Genomic DNA, 22485 nt, shown 5'->3' with positions numbered 1-22485 from the left:
TAAGAAACCGTGGTCAGTGAAGTCGAGTCATAAGCTCTACTCATCAAGAAATTCTATCTTCAGAAGAAAATGAACCAAAGCACTCTTTGACCTCTTGCCAGGAATTTTTGAAAAATATCAATTTAGCTGTTGAACATTGGCCAACCTACAATGAAAAGATGTAAGTTTTAACTATTATTCCAGAGACATTTTCAAATAAAACAATTTTGAACCACATTCCATCAGTATCAAAGTAGACAAATCAAGAATTGCGAGGTCTGTAAAAGGTGTCTTTGGAAGACCAGATCTCTATTTTGGTCGTCCTGTAGAAGCAGCTCAAGTTCAAATAATGCAGCCATTTTATCTGGAAGATAAATGGGACTGTTCTTGCCAGAGAGGGAAAAAAAACTGTAACAGTTGAAGGTCAAACAGTAGTGAAAGTGAAAAGGTACATGACTCGCAGTATTAAATAAACTTTTGCAAATTATAAGAGCAACTATACAACTTCACATTTTGGAAGATTAAAATTTTATGCACTACAACCTAAGTGGGTAGTTCCACACTCACATAGAGATGTCTGTCTATGTGTGTACTGTGCGAATATTGAATTTTGTGTGGTAACTTTGAAGAACTTACTGGAGCAAGTGACATATGACACCTTGGTTGGGCATGTCAAGTCATTAGTAGTCTGTGACATAAAGCGAGAGACTTGTTTGTTTCAAGAATGTAGTGACTGCCCTGGAAAGGGAGGACCGTCTTTACAGACACTTAGCCAGGATAGCAGATATCTCTGCAGAAATTACATATGCGACATGGGAGGAAAATAAACTAATTAAGAAAACTGTTGCTCTTGATAGCTTCATTGATGAACTTAGTAAATGGAATTGCAACAACACATCGCAGAAGTGAAAAGGTGTGTACAGGCTGAAGAACTATGTTTATGCTTCACTGTGATTTTGCTGAGAACTGGTCTGTAATTCTCCCACAAGAAGTACAAGGGTATCATTGGAGTAATGACCAGGTTTCAATTTTTACATACTAACATATTTTCAAAACAAGACAAGTATTACAGCTATAAGTGATGACACAGGATACGACTCAGCACATGCTTTGCTAGCAATGCACAAAATTCTTCGACTGCAAACAGGGACAGAGAAGACCATCATTATTTCTGATGGTGCTCTTAGTCACTTTAAAAATCATTACCAGCTGTTTGAATTGAGTAAGTCGCTTGTGCCAACTGACTGGGTGTACAGTGCTACATGTCACGGTGATTGTGATGGTGTAGGAGGTCTGATGAAGCACCATGTTACAAAATATAATCTTTCCAGACCAAATAAAGCTGCGATTCAGAATGCTGAGGATTTTACAAGAGCCATGAAATCTTAAACATCCACAGCCCTCATTGTTTTGTACAAAGAGGAAATCGAAGGATTCCATGAGCAGAAGAAAGAAGAATGGTCCAAACAAACTACTCCTGCAAAAGGAATTCAGAAGACACATTTTTGGACTCAAAGTGATGGGCAAACTCATATTGCACGCACTTTAAAGAGCAAGAAAGAAGAAATTTCGTATGTTTGGCCAACACCTCAGAAACAGCAGGGTAATATTCAGATTCACAACCTGAGAAAGGGGATGTTTGTGGCGTGTGTGTATGACTGTGACTGGTGAATTGCAGAGATTATAGGCACCAGTTATGAGTCAAACAAAACTATAGTGAACTTTATGCTACCACATGGACCAGCTGCTGGATATAGGTTTCCAGCTGAAGGATAGCAACAACGCCATCAGTGATCACTTCCTATTCACAATTCTTTTTTAAGATTGTATGTGCTCCAGTTCCTATTGCAGGGTGTATACGTGGACAAAGAAGAAAAATTCCCGGATTTCTCCCAGATTTCCCGGTTAAAAATACATTTTCTCCCGGGTGAAAACATACTTTTTCCCTGTTAACTGACAGTACATTTTCTCTCGGAACTGTATAACTTATCCATCCTTTGAATGGTTATGGTTTTATAAACGGGCGAAGAATTTCCCGGCACTTTAGAAAACGAAACACGGGGGAAAAAAACGTTTTTGAAAGATCTTTGATGTGCAGTAACATGTACATTGCATATTTTCATATTACGAAAGTATAAATTCGAATTCCACCAAACACCGAATGTTACTTTCCGAAGCATTGAAATCGAGATTGTGATGCGCTTTTGTAAGCCAGTCATAGCTCATGTCACGTGATTTTCCCCAGATGATGATCCCAGGTATTCAGCGCTTATGACACGTGATGAAGTCAGCCAATAGCAACATCACTGTTAAGTAGCTCGAATACACACAAACAGAAGAAGTTAATGATTTAAATTAATATACATAGTGTTGCTACAAGAAAAGTAAAGCTTTCACTTATAATATTGGTCTATAAGATTAATACGCTGGAAGAGAAGCTAATCTTGCACATATAATGTTGGTCTTTTATGCGCGTATTACAATTTAAGATATATCATAAAAATGTGCCATTAAAATTTTTAATAACGACATAAATGTCTGTTCTTCTGGGCTCGAAATTCATCTAAATAGCTCGTCATCAAAGAGTTTATTTTTAAATGAGATTCAAACGCTCTTTGATTTAAGAAATTCATCGTACATTTTCGTACGTAGTTCAACTTGCGTAAAAGGAAATTTTCTTTGATAGTAGTGCTTTTCAAATCGCCATTCGGGATATTTTCCCGCGACCTGTTAGAAATAGGTTCGTTTCTGCAGTTGCCAGAGAGCGCCAGATGACAGGCGTCACAACGCTTGCGCAGCTACGATGTCGTAGGCAGCTGCATTTTCGTACTTGTAAAACAATAAAATATCTTACATTAGGTCATAAAAGAAACAAGACATTCGAACCTCCGGCGGCTTACGCAGCCAACAGCCACATTTCTGAAGCCAGAAGAAGGAGTAGGTACTACTCAACGGCGCATGCGCATGATTCCGCTTGTAACTGCTAAAAAGAATCTAATGTAAAAAGTTGTGACGTCACGCTCATCGCAGGCAATTTGTTGTTACGAATCATTGCATATTCTTCCTAGCCTATGACAAATTTTGCTATTGGCAGACGCTTGTTGCTGTATATGGCGCATTTACTTTGCAGTTTAAGTTTTATTTTCGTTTCTTCACTCGTTCATGTTTTATTGCTGAAGTAGCGGGATACAGTAATATTCTTTGTAAGAGTATCGGTTCTTACCAGTCAAAATTACAAAAATTTGACTGAAAACAATGAAAAATTCCCGGAATTCTAAAATATTCCCGGGTTCTTCCTGGTTTTCTCCCAGATGAAAAAATTCCCGGGTTTTTCCCGGATCTCCCGGTTCGTATACACCCTGTATTGGTTCAACAGAAAGGCATCACTCTATGTCAAAGGAAGATACTGAAGCAGTGGAACACGTTTTTAGTTCATTGACTGGCTAATTTCAGTACAAAACAGAGTGCACAGAAGTTGTATAAATTGAAACCTTTAAGTCTTTGGACGTTTCACATACATTTTGGAACCATTTAAAATGCTTGAAAAAGTATCTCACTCGTCTTTCAAAACTAAAATTATGGTAAATAAGGCTAGGTTTTGATTTTTATGAGCCTGTTACGTGATAACATGGTAATAAAACAGGTTTTATGTATGGCAAAAATTTCAATTGTTTATAAAACCTGTTCAACCTAAAAGTGTAAGTTCTCCTTTTCACGGAATGTAGAACTATATGGTACTGATCAACAGAAAAAAACCAAAATTTTATAGATAAGCATTTTTGTATTAAAAAAAAAATTAAAAAGTCCATAAATTATAAAAAAGTTCAGAACACTATAGTAAAGGAACTTTGACAGGTAAGTCCAAATGGAGGATTTCTTTGTAATCATAAAGCAATTATGGTTCAAATTAAAAAAATATATATATCTATAACTGTTCCAGAGAAACAGCATTTTAAATTTTTTTCCAAAAATCGCATCTTCAAAATGGCATGCACAGTCTCATCTTTGGAGGGCTGTATCTCAGAGCAGAAATTTTTTTTGGAGAAAACAAAAAAATACATGTTCCTTACTTAGTCCTTCATTTTAACATATACTAAATTCAATAATATCCAAGACTATGAAGGTAAGATTTTCTCCTACCCTGCCTGAATAAATATGGACAATGCCAATAGCTACAGACAGTTATTTTTAGACTCAACTACATTTAGTGAGTTAGCTGAAAAACAAATAATAGATAGGTAATATGGCTCTGATGGTCAAACGTTAACAATAAAACATGCTGATGAATTCGAGGTGAAAGATACAAGATAATTATTGGACAACACAATCCTACATAACATTTCAGTAAGAAAGTATGGAAACATTGTAGAAAGACCATTGAAAAACGCTTAAATGGCAGTTCTTAAATATATTTCTACATCATTTAAATTTTTGTTTTTCTGAAAGAGAGATGTGGGTAAACTCTTCTCATGTCAAGAAGAGAGAAACCAGTCTAAATGTAGTTTAAACAGGTGAAAATAGTAGCAAAGAGATAGAACACAGAAAGGAAATGAGTTCACCAGCAATAAAGCTTTTATAAGTACAGATATAGGGCATAATAGTGAGACACAAATATATTGGCAATTCCATCAGGTTAAAAACAACAAACAAGCGATAATTATCAACCTGAATCACATAAAGTTGTAACAACAAGATTATGTGAACTAGAAACTCACTGGCTGGTCATAGGGCGGAGGCGGCGGTGGAGGTGGGAGTCGACGATAACTGTGGGTTACGGGTGGTGGTGCAGGCACTGGCCTGTCATACGTATGAGGTGCACATATTGCTGAAATGCCTGTTGAGCATCCCAACAGATCTTCATGGGAGCGTGCCCCTCGCAATATATCTCCACCGAGGGCACGATGTGAAGATGGGGCATACTGGTACCGAGCTGCACTCTGATGATGGAGTGGACGTGACAGTGTTGGTGGGCCCAGCAGACTCTCCGTTGAGCAAGAATATGCAGGAAAGCCGCGGCGTAAACCTGTAGCAGAAACAATCGGAAGTTTAGAAACAACTGTATGAGAAATTTTGCTGAAAAACTGTTATTGACAACTTTTTGAATGAGGTAGCAGACATATAGAATATGAAACTTACTGTCACATGTGATGTGGGTTGCCATGTTGTATTATGACACAGCCAATATTCAAACAATAGTTAAATCCCACCGTGTATTTTAATATGAAATATGACAATGAGCCCCCCCCCCCCCCCCGAACCATTGACCTCGTCGTTGGTGGGGTGGCTGTGGCTTCTGTGCCTCAGCAATAGAGATACCCACACCATAAGTTCAACCACAATGGAAGGGTAATCACAATGGAAGGGTAATTGGTGAGAGGGCAAACAAACGTGTGGTTCCTGAAGAGGAGCAGCAGCCTTTTCAGTAGTTGCACAGGCAACAGTCTTGATCATTTGACTGTTGGCCTCATAACATCAACCAAAATGGCCTTACTGCACGTCATTTTTCCTGAGGGCATGCAGCTCTACTGTATGGTTAAATGACGATGGCATTGAGTAAAATATTCCAGAGATAAAATAGTCAACTATTCAAATCTCCGGAAAGGGACTACAAAGGTGGATATCATTATCAGGAGAAACAAAGCTGGCATTCTATGGATAGGAGCGTGGAATGTTAGATCCCTTATTCGTGAAGGTAGGTTAGAAAATTTTAAAAGGGAAACAGATAGGTTGAAGATAGATACACTTTGTGATCGAAAGTATATGGGCCCCTGGCTGAAAATGACTTACAAGTTCATGGCACCCTTCATCGGTAATGCTGAAATTCAATATAGCGTTGGCCCACCCTTAGCCTTGATGACAGCTTCCCAAGCATATGTTCAGTCAGGTGCTGGAAGGTTTCTTGGGGAATGGGAGCCCATTCTTCATGGAGTGCTGCACTGAGGAGAGGTATCGATGTCAGTCAGTGACGTCTGGCACGAAGTCGGCATTCCAAAACATCCCAAAGGTATTCTGTAGGATTCAGGTCACAAGTCTGTGCAGGCCAGATCATTACAGGGATGTTATTGTTGTGTAAATACTCCACCACAGGCTGTGCATTACGAAAAGGTGCTCAATTGTGTTGAAAGATGCAATCACCATCCCTGAACTGTTCTTCAACAGTGGGAAGGAAAAAGGTGCTTAAAACATCAATGTAGGCCTGTGCTGTGATAGTGCCACACAAAACAACAAGGACTGCACTGTTGCCAGTACACACGCAGGCAGATGACATTCACTGGGCATTTGCCATACCCGCACTCTGCCATCGAATCGTCCCACTGTGTACCGTGATTTGTTACTCCACACAACATTTTTCCACTGTTCAATCATCCAATGTTTACACTTCTTACACCAAGTGAGGCGTCATTTGGCATTTCCCTGCATGATGTGTGGCTTATGAGCAGTCACTTGACCATGAAATCCAAGTTTTTGCACCTCCAACTTAACTGTCATATACTTGCAGTGGATCCTGATGCAGTTTGGAATTCCTGTGTGATGGTCTGCCTATTACACATTACGAACCTCTTCAACTGTCGGTGGTCTCTGTCAGACGACAGACAAGGTTGGCCTGTACACTTTTGTGCTGCCCATGTCCCTTCACATTTCCATTTCACTATCACATCAAAAACAGTGGACCTACAAATGTGGAATGTGGAACATGTACATACATATGACAGAAGTGACACCCAATCACCTGACCATGTTCGAAGTCTGTGAGTTCTGTCTCTCTCACGATGTCTAATGACTACTGAGGTCGATGATATGTAGTAGCTGGCAGCAGAATGCACCTAATATGAAAAATATATGTTTTGGGGGGTGTCTGGTTATTTTTTATCACATAGTGCATAGTGGGAATTAGTGATATTTGGTGGCAAGAGGAACAGGACTTCTGGTTACGTGAATACAAGATTATCAATACAAAATCAAATAGGTATAATGCAGGAGTGTGTTTAATAATGAGTAAGAAAACAGGAATGCAGGTAAGCTACTACGAACAGCACAGTGAATGTGTTACTGTAGCCAAGATAGACATGAAGCCAACACTGATGACAATAGTACAATCATTGGATTTAAGGTCCTCCAGTTATGCAAAACATGTTTTTTCAAAGTTCCCAAACATTTTTCAGCACCTCTGGGTGATCATCAGTGGTTTTCTGTTTTATTTAATCTGTAATGTGAACATTTTTCTAAATGATTACAAAATTACTGTGATATATAGTTCAAACAACTTTTGTTTCTGTTAGTTAATACCTATACACTTGGTTTGTATGATTTTGCAGGACCATTTGCATATTATTTCATACTGGTAGTTTGTCATCTGCAACCAAATGATGTTGATGAGAAATTTTGTTGGGAGTTAACCTATCATTTTATGCTTCAAACATAATTTAGTTTATCATGATATTTCGCACATATATTCATTTTTACATACATTTTTGTGGGGCAAGCCCTTTTTCCCCAGCATTCTGATGAGGTGTTGTGAAGCACACATAAATATAGCACATATTTTCAGAAATTTGGTTGTAAAAACCACTTTACACTTCACCAAACCCCCTGTAATCGTGGTTGTTGTGTGTCCCAGCCCAGTCAATGTTCATTTGTTTACCAGTGAGTTTGGTGCCAAATTTGAATTTTGTTTACATTTTATCTTTGTGTGTGTGTGTGTTCTGTTCACTTCTTAGCTGTTAGTGTTGTCTTTTACGTGGTGTTCCTTTAGTATAAAAGACAACACAAACCGCTAAGAAGTATACAGAAAACACACACACAAAGACAAAATACAAACAAAATTCAAATTTGGCACCAAACTCTCTGGTGAACAAATGAACACTGACTGGGCTGGACACACAACAACCACGATTACAGTGTGTTTTGGTGAAATGTAAAGCGCTTTTAACGACCAAATTTCTGAAAATATATGTTATATATGTGTGTGCTTCACAACACCTCATCAGGATGCTGAGAAAAAAGGACTTGCCACACAAAAACGTAAGTAAAAATGAATATTTGTGCAAAATATCATGACAAACTAAATTACGTTTAAAGCATAAAATGATAGGTTTTACTCCCAAAACAATTTCTCATCAACATTGTTTGGTTGCAGATGAGAAGCTACCAGTACAAAATAATATGTAAACGGTCCTGCAAAACCATGCAAACTGAATGTAAAGCTATTAAGAAACGGAAACAAATAGTTGTTTGAACTAAATATTTCTGTAATTTTACAATTTTAACTGCAAATATGAAAGATACAAGAGCTCCAAATCCAAATGATGAACAGTAGTACAAGTTTAGATGCCAACTAGCTCCACAGATGATAAGATCGAAGAAATATATGAGAAGACAAAAGAAATTATTCAAATAGTTAAAGGAGATGAAAATTTAATTGTAATGGGCTACTGGAATGCAATGGTAGGAAAAAGAAGAGAAGGAAAAATAACACATGAATACAAACTGGGGGAATAGAGCATAATTTACTCGTTGCAAACACTTGGTGTACGGATCATGAAATAAGTTTGTATAAGTGGAAGAGACCTGGAGATACTGAAATGTTTCAGACTGATTCTGTAATGGTAAAATAGAGATTTTGGAACCAGATTTTAAACTGTAAGACATTAAAGGGGCAGTTACAGACTCTAACCATAATGTATTGGGTATGAAGTGTAGATTAAAGCTGAAGAAATTGTAAAAAGGTAGGAAATTAAGGAGATGGGACCTGGATAAGTTGAAAGAACCAGAGGTCCAGAGGTTGTTGAGAGTTTCAGAGGGAGAATTAGGCAACGGATGACTAGAACACGGGAAAGGAACACAGAAGTAGATGAGTGAGTAGCTTTAAGACATAAGATTGTAAAGGCAGAAGAGGATCAAATACGAAAAAAGAACAAGTACAGCAGAAATCCTTGGATGACACAGGAGATAAGAATTTAACTGATGAAAGGAGAAACTCTAAAAATACAGCAACTGAATCAGGTGAAACGGAATACAAATGTCTAAAAATGAGATTGACAGGAAGGACAAAATAGCTAGAGGTCAAATGTAAGGATTTAAAAGCATATTTCACCACAGGAAAGATAGGTACCACTTACAAGAAAATCAAAGAGGCCTTCAGAGAAAAGAGAAGCAGCCGTACGAATATAGACCAAAGACGGAAAAGCTGAAAGATGGAACGAGAATATAGAGGATCTATACAAGGGAGATGAACTTGACAGCAATATTACAGAAAGGGAAGAGGACTTAGATGAATATGAGGTGATAGATATGATACTGCGAGAAAAGTTTGACAGAGCACTGAAAGACCTAAGTCACAATAAGGCCCTGGGTGTAGACGATGTCCTGTCAGCAGCACTACTGACAGCCTTGAGAGAGCCAGCCATGACAAAATTAAGTATGATGAAATGGCTGGTTTCTTTTAGTAGCTATTATTATTACTGTGTGAATTACTATTTGTATCTATTCAAATGGTACACTCAATTGATAAATAAATTACTGACAGTGTACACAGAATTTATTTACTACTCACATGTAAAACAATGCACTGGGGAATCAATATTTGGGATATTTAACTCCTATGGGCTGAGAAGACTTGGGAGCCCTCACAAAAGTTTGTCTAAGGACCCATCAAATCCATGGGTGGCCCTGAGCCCATGTACATGAAACAGTTTTTCCAGTGTTGTATCACACAAGAATTTAAACAGTTCTGAGGTATTGTCATCTACACCAGGTTCCTCACTTTTTCTTGGGTGTTTCTGCACCCCATCGAATTATTGTTGCAGTATTGTGACTCATCTTATTTACTTACTCTTCTCTGCCCATAACATTATCTTCTATGAATTTCTTCCATGTTTCAGCTTTTCCTTCTTAGGAAGCAAACAACACTGTAGTAGGGTTTTCAAAAATGACAGATCTAAAAAGTATTTAACTACTACTCACTTAATTTTTTAGTACTTGGTACTGCTAAATCAAACGATGAACAAATATTCATTTTGCTTGGGACTGAACTGCAAAACAGTACTGCCTAAGTATACCATAATGCATAAATTATGATAACATGAACTCGTATGTGCAATTTATTAACCAGATTTTGTTTCTAGTAGGAGATGACACAATGTATTATAAATCTGATTTCACTTTTGGTTCTAAAACAATGTACTGTATTTACCCAATTAGAAGACAAGGTTTGTTCCTAAATTTTTCATTTGAAAAATACAAGATCATCTTACATTTGCAGACTAAATTACTCCTGCTGATGTCAAAGTATTTACGTTGTGTAACAGACTAATGAAGGGGTTGTATTAAATTCACAGATAAAGCTTTCACACCAAGGTCATGTGCAACTTTAACTTGAAGAATCTCGAAGGATTGGAGGAGGAACAGTGACATTAGCTTGGCTGAGAAATATGATGAATGTGGGAAAAGAAATGGTGATTGGGCAACAAATTTCATTATGCTGTCAATCATGGGAATTTATACCATTCACCTTAACTTTTTATGAACATCTTCCACACTTAAAGTGCAGTTCAGTTTCCCTGAATCCGTTTGCAGTTTGAACTGAATTTAATATGGGACAAATACTAAACAATAGCATACATTTCTGCAAGAGTTGGTAAAGTCTAGATAGGGGCCAGTGGCATATTTAAGTGTTTCACGCAGCAATGTTGTCCTTATTCCCCTTGAGGTACAATGGGAACAAAAACGGGTGTGTCAGCTACTAGTTCCACACAACCACTGAGAGAGCACCAGGCAGACAACATGTTTGGAAGCAAGAGAAGGAGGAATACTGTCATATTTTCACTCCTATACAGATGCAGGAACTGCTATGTATTCAGAAAAAATCAGTTGTGTTATCAGGTCCCACCACAACTGCAACCTTTGAAATTGTGACATATCTGGAAGAAACAGGAAAATATTGGTAACAACCAAGATTATAAATTTCATTGCTACTCACGTATAGAAATATGTTGCCTCTTTTATTGTCTCTCATTGGTTATAGGAAATCACCATCCCAGGTAATTAAAAAAAAAGTAAATAGCAGATGCTAAGTAAAGCTAAAAACAAATATCCAAGAAAGAGTCAGAAAGTGTGAAAGTTATTTTAGTGAACTTTTATGCCAGCAGATATGAATGACAACACTCTACCTACTATAACACACAAATGCAAGTGTGCATACTGGAGAAAAAATCACTACAGATAATCACTTATTTAGCATAGCAGTAGTACTTCATTCTCCTACCTTGGCCAGAACCTGGGAGGCCACTGCCCCAGGCATATGGAGGTGGAGGTGCAGCTACAGCCTGGCAAGAAGCAGATGCAGAGGTGGAAGAGAGTGATAACAACGAGAGTGTACTCGCTGCCTTAGCGTCAGCATACTCTTGTCGACTCAGGGCTGGATCACACATTGGATATATTACATAATCCACATCTGAAAACATCTGTTGACGGAACTGTTCAATCTGACCCCGTGTTACCTGCAAAAGAGAAAATTGACAAATTATGCTTCTACTTTCATGGATTTACATGGTCAACTACCTCATTAACAAATAACTTACTTCTTTACATAGAAATTATTTTGCTTTGTTCTGTATGTCTTTTCTTCTAACAGTGCAAACTTGTTACAAAATACTTAAATGCAATTATTATATACAGTATGTATATACTTTAGACTGGCATAAATACTGCACAGAGCAACAATTAGGCTATAGTGTAACACTTCTGGTTATCAACAAATATGAACATTGAGTTGGTCATGACACACAATTCTTAGTTTTTTTGTGATCAGTGTAGGTCACTCATGACAACAGGTTTTTGGTAACTTTTTCTTTCCTCTTCTGACATTCCTCTTTTCTATGCCCTTTCACTTCCTCCAGTGTTACAATCAGCTCAAAAATTTGTAATTCAGCATTTTTTATTCACCAAAATATGCTTTTCCTATGCATTTTATAACCACAGATACAACGTATTCTTAAAGTTATGTATCTATATAAGCTTAATGTTGACAGTACCTATTCCAGCATCTCCACAACCTTACAAAAAATAGCACACACCTATAACTGCCAGCTTAAATTTCTACAAAGCTGTGGGGTAGCCATTTCATTTCAACATTTTTAGTTTAATTTATTATATTTTCTTTTCCACTTTCAAAATGTGTGTTCATGTGCGCACATGTGTGTATGTGTGTGTCGGGGCAAGTGGAAGAGGTGGGCAGCACTTTATCAAGACATTGCTAATGCTGCATCTTGCTACATGATATCTTAATAAGAAATGGTGCCTATCAATTCTGCAATGTATTATCAATAAAAAAAATTCTCCACAGAAAAATTTGATCACCCAACACCTTGGAGTGCTCTGAGAACAGTTTAGCCCTGACAGATTATCAGACCAAAGGTGGTCATGGAGCATCATTATTATTACTTATTTTCACGATGAAACCTCTTTTTCAACTATAATTCTATCTGAATGAGTGCATTGACTCAGTGGCTGAGTTGTAAAGTGCCAAACGACAAATCAAAAGGTCTTGGGTTTGATCCTTCATCAGTCCTATGATTTTAATCTGTCACTTATCACTTATTTCATCTCTTGGTTTAAGTGAAAAAGAGTGAGCTGCGCCATGGTTCAGAATCCACATTTATCTGTAGGTCCCCCTGTAACTTGCTAGGTAATTCACTTCAAACGTCGGAGTGAGGCAATCTCCAACAAGTAAAGCACTGTGGTGTTCAAAGCAACCTTCGGACTGATGACTGCTTTTTTATCAAAAAGAAAATTCACTCAAGAAAATTATATAATTATGAGATAGAATTGCTGGCCAATATTTAACTACAAGAGGTAAAATATCAGTACTGACAACAGGTACACTATTGTCGGTTTCGGAGCTACTAGTTCCTTCCTTGGTCAAGGAGAGGGGTAGGCTGTAGCATGGGAAAAGGTGAAAAAGTATGGCATGTCACTCAGACTCCAGGATCAGAGGGACCCACCTGTTGTGAGCATGGCGGGAGAAAAAGAAGAAAGGAGAGAGTGCCTCCCTCCCCTCTTTCCCCTCATCTTTGTCTACCCTTGTTCTCACAAAACATAAGCTGCTCTTTTTTTGGGGTCTGAGTGACTTGCCCCACCTTTTAACCTTCCTCCAGCCTGCTGCTCTTGCCTGACTGAGGAAGTTGTTAGTTAAGAAAGTTAGGCTAGTGTATGTACTTTTATGTGTCCATCGTCAGTACTGACATTTCACCTTCTATATGGATGATGTGTCCGCCGTTTATGGCTCAGTAGTTAACATTGCCGCCTCTAAATTGCGGGGCTCTGGATTCGATTCCTGGCAGGTCAGAGGTTTTCTTCGTTCAGGGACTGAGTGTTTGCATTGTTCTCACTATTTCAGGTCATCTCATATTCACTGGCTTGCAAATCACCGAAGCGGTATCAAACAGATATACTCGCATCAAGTGGCCAAACAACAACAGACGGGGACCCCCCAGTCAATAATACCATACAGTCCTTTTGTTTCATGGAGGATATTCATTTAATTTTTGATTTATGGCCACAAACAAAAATTATCCTTCTGTCCTGTGAGATGAATTGCTTATCATCAGTTACCAACAATCTAACTGCTCACTCATCATCATAAGCGGCACCCCTCCTCCCCGCTCCTGTTTCCTCCATGCTACTGCTTGGTAAAGGCCTTGTTTAGACATTTCCATAAATTACTATCTTCAGCTATATGCATCCATGTTGCCCATGTACGTTTTCTACTGTCAGTTACTGACCTTCTATTAGGTTGCTGTCTCTATCTTTTTCTTATGGGAATACAGCAATAAATGTCTTTAGCCCATCTAACATCCATATACTTGTTACATGTCCTGCCCACCACATCTTATTTTCGTTATAGTCGTAATTATGTCCATTGCCTGAATTCCTTCATTCCTGTATCCACAATATTCTTCCTGGGACAGAATACTGACATCGCAAGAACTCAAATGTGGCAGTAAAGCCTCTTACAATTCCACCATGGTACGCTAGCTTATCACGCCCTGAAGGATCTGACAAGGCATATAAAGAGCACTAAACTTCGACAGAGCTATACTTGTAACTGTCAAATCCCAGCCTCACTGTATATGAATTTCAGAACCTGTAATCAATAGTTTTCCTGCCCTCCAGTCTATAATCTATATTGTCATTAGGATGTCAGTAAGCTTTTGTATCACCTATTTTACATTTATTCAAGAGCATAACACACTTCCACTCAGCACATTACCTGAAATGTGAGTAGGTGAACAACCCAACTATATTTATTTTTAACAGTGTCTGAAGAAAGAGACATTGATAATCTTCCAGCTATACTACATTTATGAAATTTATTCACAACTGCAGAATCTTTCTGACATTAGCTGTATTAGGTATGGAAGTTTAGATTGGCCATGGAAGTGTGTTCAGATAGCCAAAGTGCTTAAGGCAGCTGCTTGTGACAAGTGGAAAATCTGGGTCAGAGTCTCAGTCCTGCACAAACTTTCAGCGTCCCTTCGTATCATCTACATTTGTTTCATATACAGCAATCCATCAAGGTTGTTACCTTACATCCACCAACAGCTGCACAGTGTGAACATTTGTATAGTACTGAATGTGTGTAGGACGGAATGAAAATCAATTAAGATTTGTCTACAACATTGTGGTCTATGCTTGTTAGTTCCCTTATCATCTGCACTGACTCCCAATTAGTAGACTCACCTCTCACCCAGCTAACAGAGATTTGGAGATAAACAAGTAATTAAAAAGTATGCAGAGAACATACATCCCTGAGGAGCAAGTGGGTCTCTCCATAACATTTATTATAACACATTGTACTAATTACTCAAAGCAAAATACAGGCAATTTGGGAAGTTTATATAGTTAAAAACCTGATACAAAAATTAATTTAATAAACAAAAAAATATATCTTAGTAATAAGTTAACAAACAAAATGCAATACATTATGAATTCAAATTAAGATCTTTTTTTGTTAAGTATGTTAGTTTCAGAAATTCGCATTTATGATGTTTTGCTAATTATATTCAGTTTCAGTCTCCTTCTTTGTTTATTCCTTTTCCATCTGTCTATCCTGTCACAAATGCCAACCTAGAAAACAGCCAAAATATCAACACCAAATCTCATAGCTCACAGACAGAAAATAGATGATTGATATTTTTCCATGTAAGACAAAACAAACTGTGTACAGTGTACAGAACCTTTACCTTTTACTGAAGGAAGCCTCTCACCTGTGATGTATATACAGTTGCAAGGCTAGAAGATGAAGGAGGTGGTGGTGGTGGTGGCTGTCGGGGGTGTAATGGCGGTGGTGGTGGAGAAAAACGTCGAGCGTGGAGGTGAGGAGGCGGAGGTGGCAAACGACCACAGCTGCCTGCTGATCCGGTAGCCGAGAATGACAATCCTGTTGCAGCAGCAGCTCGGTGCAAAGCCCCAGTTGAGCCTCCCAAGTAACCAATACGACCTCCCATACTGAAGCCTCGGTGTTCCTGACCAAGTGGCAAGCCTGCCAGTCCTGTGGTGTACTGACAACGGCTTGAGCTACCACCAGAATAAGAGGAACCAGGGGATGTTGCAGCAGTTGCAACTGTAGACCTAAAACAAAATTTGCATTTTTTCATCTCTGAAGCCAAACAATACATTTAAAGTAAGTATTCCAACAGAGAACTGGTACCTGTTATTTGCCAGATAAAATGACATAGAGTGACCAAATTGTGAATGAATAGAACAACAAAATTATTAAACCTGTACAGAATTTGTATTTAAAATTGCAATTTAAAATCTGCTATCCAAATTGACTTTTGAGATACTGCTTCAGTCAGAAATAAAAATTTAAAAATATTAACAATGCAGGCCACAGTGACCTCAATTAAGTTTTCAGAATAAAAATAGAATAGTTATTTCTTGTTTTCACATCCTGGTAACAGTGAAGTGAGATGGAGTTTACTGTGTTTGTAGCTGTGCTCAGTCATAATTTAGTAATGTAGGTGATTGCATGTAATACTGGAAATAAATTTTATGAGTATGCGCATGAAGAGTATTCACAGTGACATAAGGCGAACTCTAGATTGCGGTTTATTGATAGAATCCTGAAGTGATGCAGTCCTTCAACAAAGGAAATAGCTTACAATATGTTAGTTCGTCCAGTATTGTTCGTCTGTATGTGGCTCTTACCAGTTGGGTCTGATTCAAGAGATGGAGAAGGTCCAAAGAAGAGCGGCAAGATTAACACATATCATAGAAAGTTTGAAGTGGGACACACTTACAGACAGACGGCACTAAATTCCGAAATCTGATCTTCACCGAGGATGTAGAGTATATATCAGTACCACCAACTTTCAAATCTCACAATGATAACCATTCAAAGAGAAGGGAAATTAGAGCTTGTACTGAAGCGTTCAGACAGTTATTTTTCCCTCGCATGATACGCAAGTGCAACAGAGGGGGGGGGGGGATATGACTTTGGCGCGAATTGTGCCCTCTGCCGCCACACACCACTTGGTGGCTAGTGGAGTATATATGTAGATGTAGATGTAGAATTTTGTGGAGCTAATGGTATAGAAACTATTTTGACCAGTCCACAAAAGCTGACAACAGAAGAATATATCAATTCAACTGCAGTGACAAAAAGTATCTTCTTTACCTGCAACTGTAACTGTCATATGCTGTAACTTTGGAAAATGGTTTTGTCAGCTGCAGAGATATTCCTTGTGTCAAAATCAGGTCACATGGTCAATGTAAGGTGCAAGAACATTCTGTACTGGTTTACCTAAAATTCTGAAATACTAGCAATCTGCTCACACATCCCCTGCATTATCTAGCTTTTGGACATCACTTCTGTTATATTGTTAGTCCTTTAGTATTAGTCATTCATATTTTCTTCAATAATTCAATAAATCATGCAGTGTATGAACACAGATACTGAAAATAATATACGAGACAAATGTCGATCATTTCTCCAATTCTATGTTGTGAATATTTGCATTTCTGCCCATTATTTAGGAAGTAGGTGAACTATTAAAAAGGCTTTAATGACAGATTTATTGTACATAGGTTACTATACAAACAACAATTTTTGCTGACCTGAGCAATGCAGCACTTCCAGTGGCAGAAAAAGATGAACCTGGTGAAGGTGATGATGCACAGCCAGAGAGTGCAAGAGTTGATCTTGAAAGTGAAGCATGTATTAAACCAGCATTTGCATTGGCACGAGAGGCACGTACATCCAAATAATTGTTCCGTCCAACAGTTAATTGAACTGGGACAATTTGTTGCTGTTGCTGCTGCTGTTGATGAAGATGAACTTGAAACTGCTGAGCTGCTTGCACCTACAGAATATATTGAAATTGAAACTTTAATGTAGCGTAGTGTAGATAAATGATTTATAATTAAACTTAACATGGAGGGTATATACTTCTCTTCTTAACTACAAGCCACCAAATAAACAAAAATCAGCCTAAACCTCACTGCCTTGTTAATATCTAATTTACCACAACTTTATTTCTTATGTAATCCACATGGACAGCACATGAATGATATTACTCAGAAATTAAATTCCACAGCCACAATAAGATAGTGTTCATATCTCATCACTTTTAGTCTTTCAGGCAGCAAAACAGAGTTAATTATTACGAAATTTTGCACGCTTAAGCAACTTGATGTAACTTTAGATGTCGCTGGATCAATCAAAATGTTAAGGATATAAAATACAATCATTAGATTGTATTTTATATCCTTAATATTTTGATAATTAATACAAACACGTAAAAAAGCTTCACCAGAAATGAATCAAATCAAGACTGTGACTACAATTTTGAGCAATAAAGTACAATTTTTAATTTTCCTCTACATTGACACTACTGTCTATAATCTAAAAAAAAAAGTATCATTTGCAGTTTTTATGAATGGAACTGTTTTGTGTATTCAATTTAATGATTGTATATATTAATTCAGCAGCTTTAATCATTTGTTATTGGAAAGTAGTCGCTTTTTTTTTTTATCTGCTGAAATAATCAATTTATTTCAGATTAAGAGTATCAGGAAGAATTTGAAAATTCACTTCAACTATTCAATGAGAAAATGCCTGATTGGAGAAAAAAATTAGTCCTGTTGTTTGCATTTAGTCTTTATTATATTGATAGCCTGTACTTCTGGCAATTTCTTACAGAAAGGAAAATTAGGATTTAATGCCCTTCGATGATGACGGAAACTGGCCTGTCTTTTTTAAAGGAACCATCCCAGCATTTGCCCTAAGTTATTTAAGGAAACTAAAGAAAACATAAATCTAGATGGCTGGACGGGGACTTGAACCACTGCCCACCCAAAGGGAAGTGCACTGTGCCAACCTCTGCTCCCCCTTGCTCTGTTCTTATAGATATTTTAGACACTAAGTGGGCATATTCCAATCTTGTAATGGAGACTAATTCATAATAACCAACCTTCATTTTATCCATAATGCGGTGACAGCTAGTAGTGTGTGTTGGAGCAGCATAGCTGGGAGCAGCAGCAGGTGGTGCTACACTGGCATGTGCTGTCAGCACTGAGATGTGTGGCCGGGTTGTCACAAGCCGCGCTGCTACTTCCCCGCTGCCCGTCAAGCTGGGCACTGGCTCTGCCGGAAGGGGAAGAGGAGGTGGTGCTGGATCAGGGGGAGGAAGAGGAGGCACAGGAGGTGGCACTTCAGGTGTCTCCAGGACCTGCAGCAACAAGAAAAAGGTATTATCAATGTAACAGGTGCTTAAGTTGCTTTTCTCTAACATTACCTTTTCCAATGAAACAAAATTATGGCAAGGTAGAGGGCATACAGGTTTGAGTTTTCAATGGAGACATGAGGATTTCCTTGACTTAGGTAAGGCACAGCATTCAAGAGGAAAGTGGAATGATTTCTCCCCTGTTAATGTGTAATTTAATGGCTTCCCATACAGAGAAAGTGCTAGAAATATCTATTATATCAATAGTGCAATGACATCACGTGAAGCTCCTGTCAATTTTATTTTAAATGTCAGCAAAATTGGAAAGCTTTGATTAAGTTTACATTAATTATTATTTGTGTCACAACAAGAAGATAGCTGAACAGAATTTGCACTTCTCATTTATACAGATATCACTGATGAGATACCCTGCATCAATCAGTTTCGTGTCCTTTTGAAGTAGGTCAGTGGCTGAAATACGCCAGGAAATTAATAAAATATTTATGATCTTAATAAAGATGCTGTTACACTGAGGTAACAAAAGTCCTGGGATACTTCCTAATGTCGTGTCAGACCCCTTTTCACTTGGCATAGTGCGGCAACTCGACATGATATGGATTCAACAAGTTGTTGGAAGCCCCCTGCAGAAATATTGAGCCTTCTGCCTCTATAGCCATTCATAATTGCAAAAGTTCTGTTGTGCACGAATTGACCTCTCAATTATGTCCCGTAAATGCTCGATGGGATTCGTGTTGGGTGATCTTGGTGGCCAGACCATTCACATGCATTGTCCAGAATGTTCTTCAAACCCACAGTGGCCCTGTGACAATTTCATTGTTGTTTGAAAATGTGAGGTCCAGAAATGGCTACAAATGGTCTCCAAGTAGCCGAACATAACCATTTCCGGTCAAGGATCATTTCAGTTGGACCAGAGGACGCAGTCCATTCCGTGTAAACACAGCCCACACCACACAGTCACCACAAGCTTGCACAGAGCTTTGTTGACAACTTGGGTCCTCAGCTTCGTCGAGTCTGCACCAGTCTTGAACTCTACCATCAGCTTTTACCAACTGTTGTCCAGGGCACACCACACCACACAGTCACCACCAGCTTGCACAGAGCTTTATTGATAACTTGGGTCCTCAGCTTCATCGAGTCTGCACCAGTCTTGAACTCTACCATCAGCTTTTACCAACTGTTGTCCAGGGCACAGTTTTCGAGTCATCTAGGTCCAACCAATGTGGTCACAAGCCCAGGAGAGGTGCTGCAGGCAACATCATGCTGTTGGTAAAGGCATTCGCATTGGTCATTTGCTACAGTAGCCCATTAATGCCAAATATTGCCAAACTGCCCTAACGGATATTTTCATCATGTGTCCCACATTGATTACTGTGGTTATTTCATACAATGCTGCTCATCTGCTAGCACTGACAACTCTACGCAAACACCGCTGCTCTCGGTTGTTAAGTGAAGACCGTTGGCCACTGCATTGTTCATGGTGACAGGTAATGCCCGAAATTTGGTATTCTCACCACATTCTTGACTCTGTGGATCTTGCAATATTGAATTCCCTAAGGATTTCCAAAACAGAATGTCCCATGCTTCTAACTCCACTTTCCATTCTGCATTCAAAGTCTGTTAATTCCCACTGTACAGCCATAATCACATAGGAAACCTTTTCACATGAATCACCTGAATACAAACAACAGCTCTGCCAGTTCGTTGCCCTTTTACATCTTATGTATGCTATACTATCACCATCTGTATATCTGCATATCACTATCCCTTGACTTTTGTCACCTCAGTGTAAATTATGTAAGTGTAACTATGACAACTGAACCTCATTTTGTATTCACGCAATATACAGTATTTCCAAGATGTAGCTATGTAACATTTATGCAACTTTTCATACAAGAAATAAGTTGCTAAGCCAACAATTATACAGTATGAGCATTTTTGTCCAAACTGTAAAAATGACTGTTAACCTTAAAGCAAGACCATTTCTCTTCCATTCTGCCCTGCTGTTCACCTGATGTCCCAGACAACACTCTTTACTAATCACTATCTGTTTCATTTGTCAATGTTTTTCCTCCCTTTTGTGATGTGAACAAATTTCTGATTCCAATAGCTAGTATTTTTCATGTCTTTCTATTTTTTGCCTACTTTTGTTGTCAGCTTACAGGTTTTTTTCCTATTTTTATTCAGCAGTAATGCACAATGTATCCAATGCTTGTATCTACTTACCCCAGAAGAACTGTTTGCAACAGAGATAAAAACAATCGTGCCATGTGGTGGAGCCACCAGAAAGACTCAACAAACAGAATGACTCATCTGCATCTGAATGAAGGATGGTGTGTAAGCACATAAATATAAAAAAAATTGCTTTGTTTTTCTGCCCTGAAGGTCAATTATTATTATTATTATTATTATTACTGATATTATTAAGTGTGCCTAAGTGTCAAAAGAACACTTATCTGCAGCTGGATGATTGCCTGTTGTCATTTCTTATTTGTTGTTTCCCTACTACCATTTCTATACCTTAAAAGAAAGATACAACAGAATGTCTTATAAATATTACGAATAAAAAAAAGGTCTTGCTTTCAAAACACAAGCAATGAATCAGAGATTCAAGCTTTACAGAGAATCCTAACAAGCAGACGAGTAAGAAAAAAAAGAATGGAAGACAAAACATAGTGCAAGTATGAAGAGATTTCAGGAAGATCAAATAGCAGGAACCATTATCTGTCTGTGGCACAAGCCTGTGACTGAACTGCAGATAAAGTGCAGCCTATCTATTCACTGTGGCACTAGAAGGAGGAGGGGTGGCAGGCCCTTCACCCCAGCTGCCTTTTAGACCCAGTAAAGATTCCCGCTACTCAATTCGACAGCAGGCTGGATGGACATAGGGCCACCCTGGAAGAAGTGGAACAAGAACCCCTTCCCGTGTCTCAACCCAGGACCTGCAGGGCTGGAGTCAAGTGCTCTACCTGCCAGACCATCACAGCTACACCGTCAAGTCGACTAACAAGTTTAAATGCATCATAAGTGGGCAAACACAGATGTAACAAGAATGAATAAAGAAATGGAAACATATAATGGAAAATCCAAGATGGAATGTAATGGTGAGTTGCAGATAGGCACAACAAAAAGACTGACTGTCACAAATAAAGCTTTTGGCCTTTAAGACCTTCATCAAAAATAGATCACACACACACACACACACACCTACTCATGCAACTGCAACTCACACACAACTGTAGTCTCAGCTAACTGTAGCCACACTGCGGGCAGCAGCACCAGTGCACTGGGTGGGGGTAAGGAGAAGGCTAGGGTGGGGAGACAGGCGGATAGTATGGGTAGGGGTAGCGGACAATGCAGTGCTGCTGGTAGCATGCACGGACAAGTTGGAGAGGATAAGGCAGCTATGTGCAGACAGGAAGTTAGACAGGCGGCAGGGTAAAGCGGGTAGCGGAAAAAGGAGACAAGTAAAAAGACTGGGTGCAATGGTGGAATGAGGGCTGTATAGTGCTGGGACGGGAACAGGGATGCCATATGGATGAGGACAATGACTAATGAAGCTTGAAGCCAGGAGGGTTACGGGAACGTAGGATATGCTGCAGGGAAAGTTAACACCTGCAAAATTCAGAAAAGCTGATGTTGGTGGGAAGAATCCATACGGCATAGGCTGTGAAGCAGTCATTGAAATAAAAGATGTCTTGTTTGGCAGCGTGTTCAGCAACTGGGTGGTCCACTTGTTTCTTGGCCACAGTTTGTCGGTAGC

At 38.7% G+C, this 22485-nt stretch overlaps 1 protein-coding gene across 1 annotated transcript in view; it reads right to left on the bottom strand.

The window, feature by feature from the left end:
- LOC126194943 (protein expanded) overlaps positions 1 to 22485 on the bottom strand; it is a 161630-nt gene that overhangs the window by 6070 nt on the left and 133075 nt on the right. Inside the window, exons 12-16 of the mRNA XM_049933330.1 lie at positions 18453 to 18710; positions 17098 to 17342; positions 15246 to 15609; positions 11243 to 11477; positions 4695 to 5002 (exon numbers count right to left, since the gene is read on the bottom strand). Of these exons, the coding sequence (XP_049789287.1) occupies positions 4695 to 5002; positions 11243 to 11477; positions 15246 to 15609; positions 17098 to 17342; positions 18453 to 18710 (1410 nt within the window). The remainder of the gene's footprint in view (positions 1 to 4694; positions 5003 to 11242; positions 11478 to 15245; positions 15610 to 17097; positions 17343 to 18452; positions 18711 to 22485) is intronic.

This window comes from Schistocerca nitens, chromosome 7, assembly GCF_023898315.1.
Source record: "Schistocerca nitens isolate TAMUIC-IGC-003100 chromosome 7, iqSchNite1.1, whole genome shotgun sequence".
NCBI classification, from domain to species: Eukaryota; Metazoa; Arthropoda; class Insecta; order Orthoptera; family Acrididae; genus Schistocerca; species Schistocerca nitens.
This window is presented reverse-complemented; position numbering and strand designations above follow the sequence as displayed.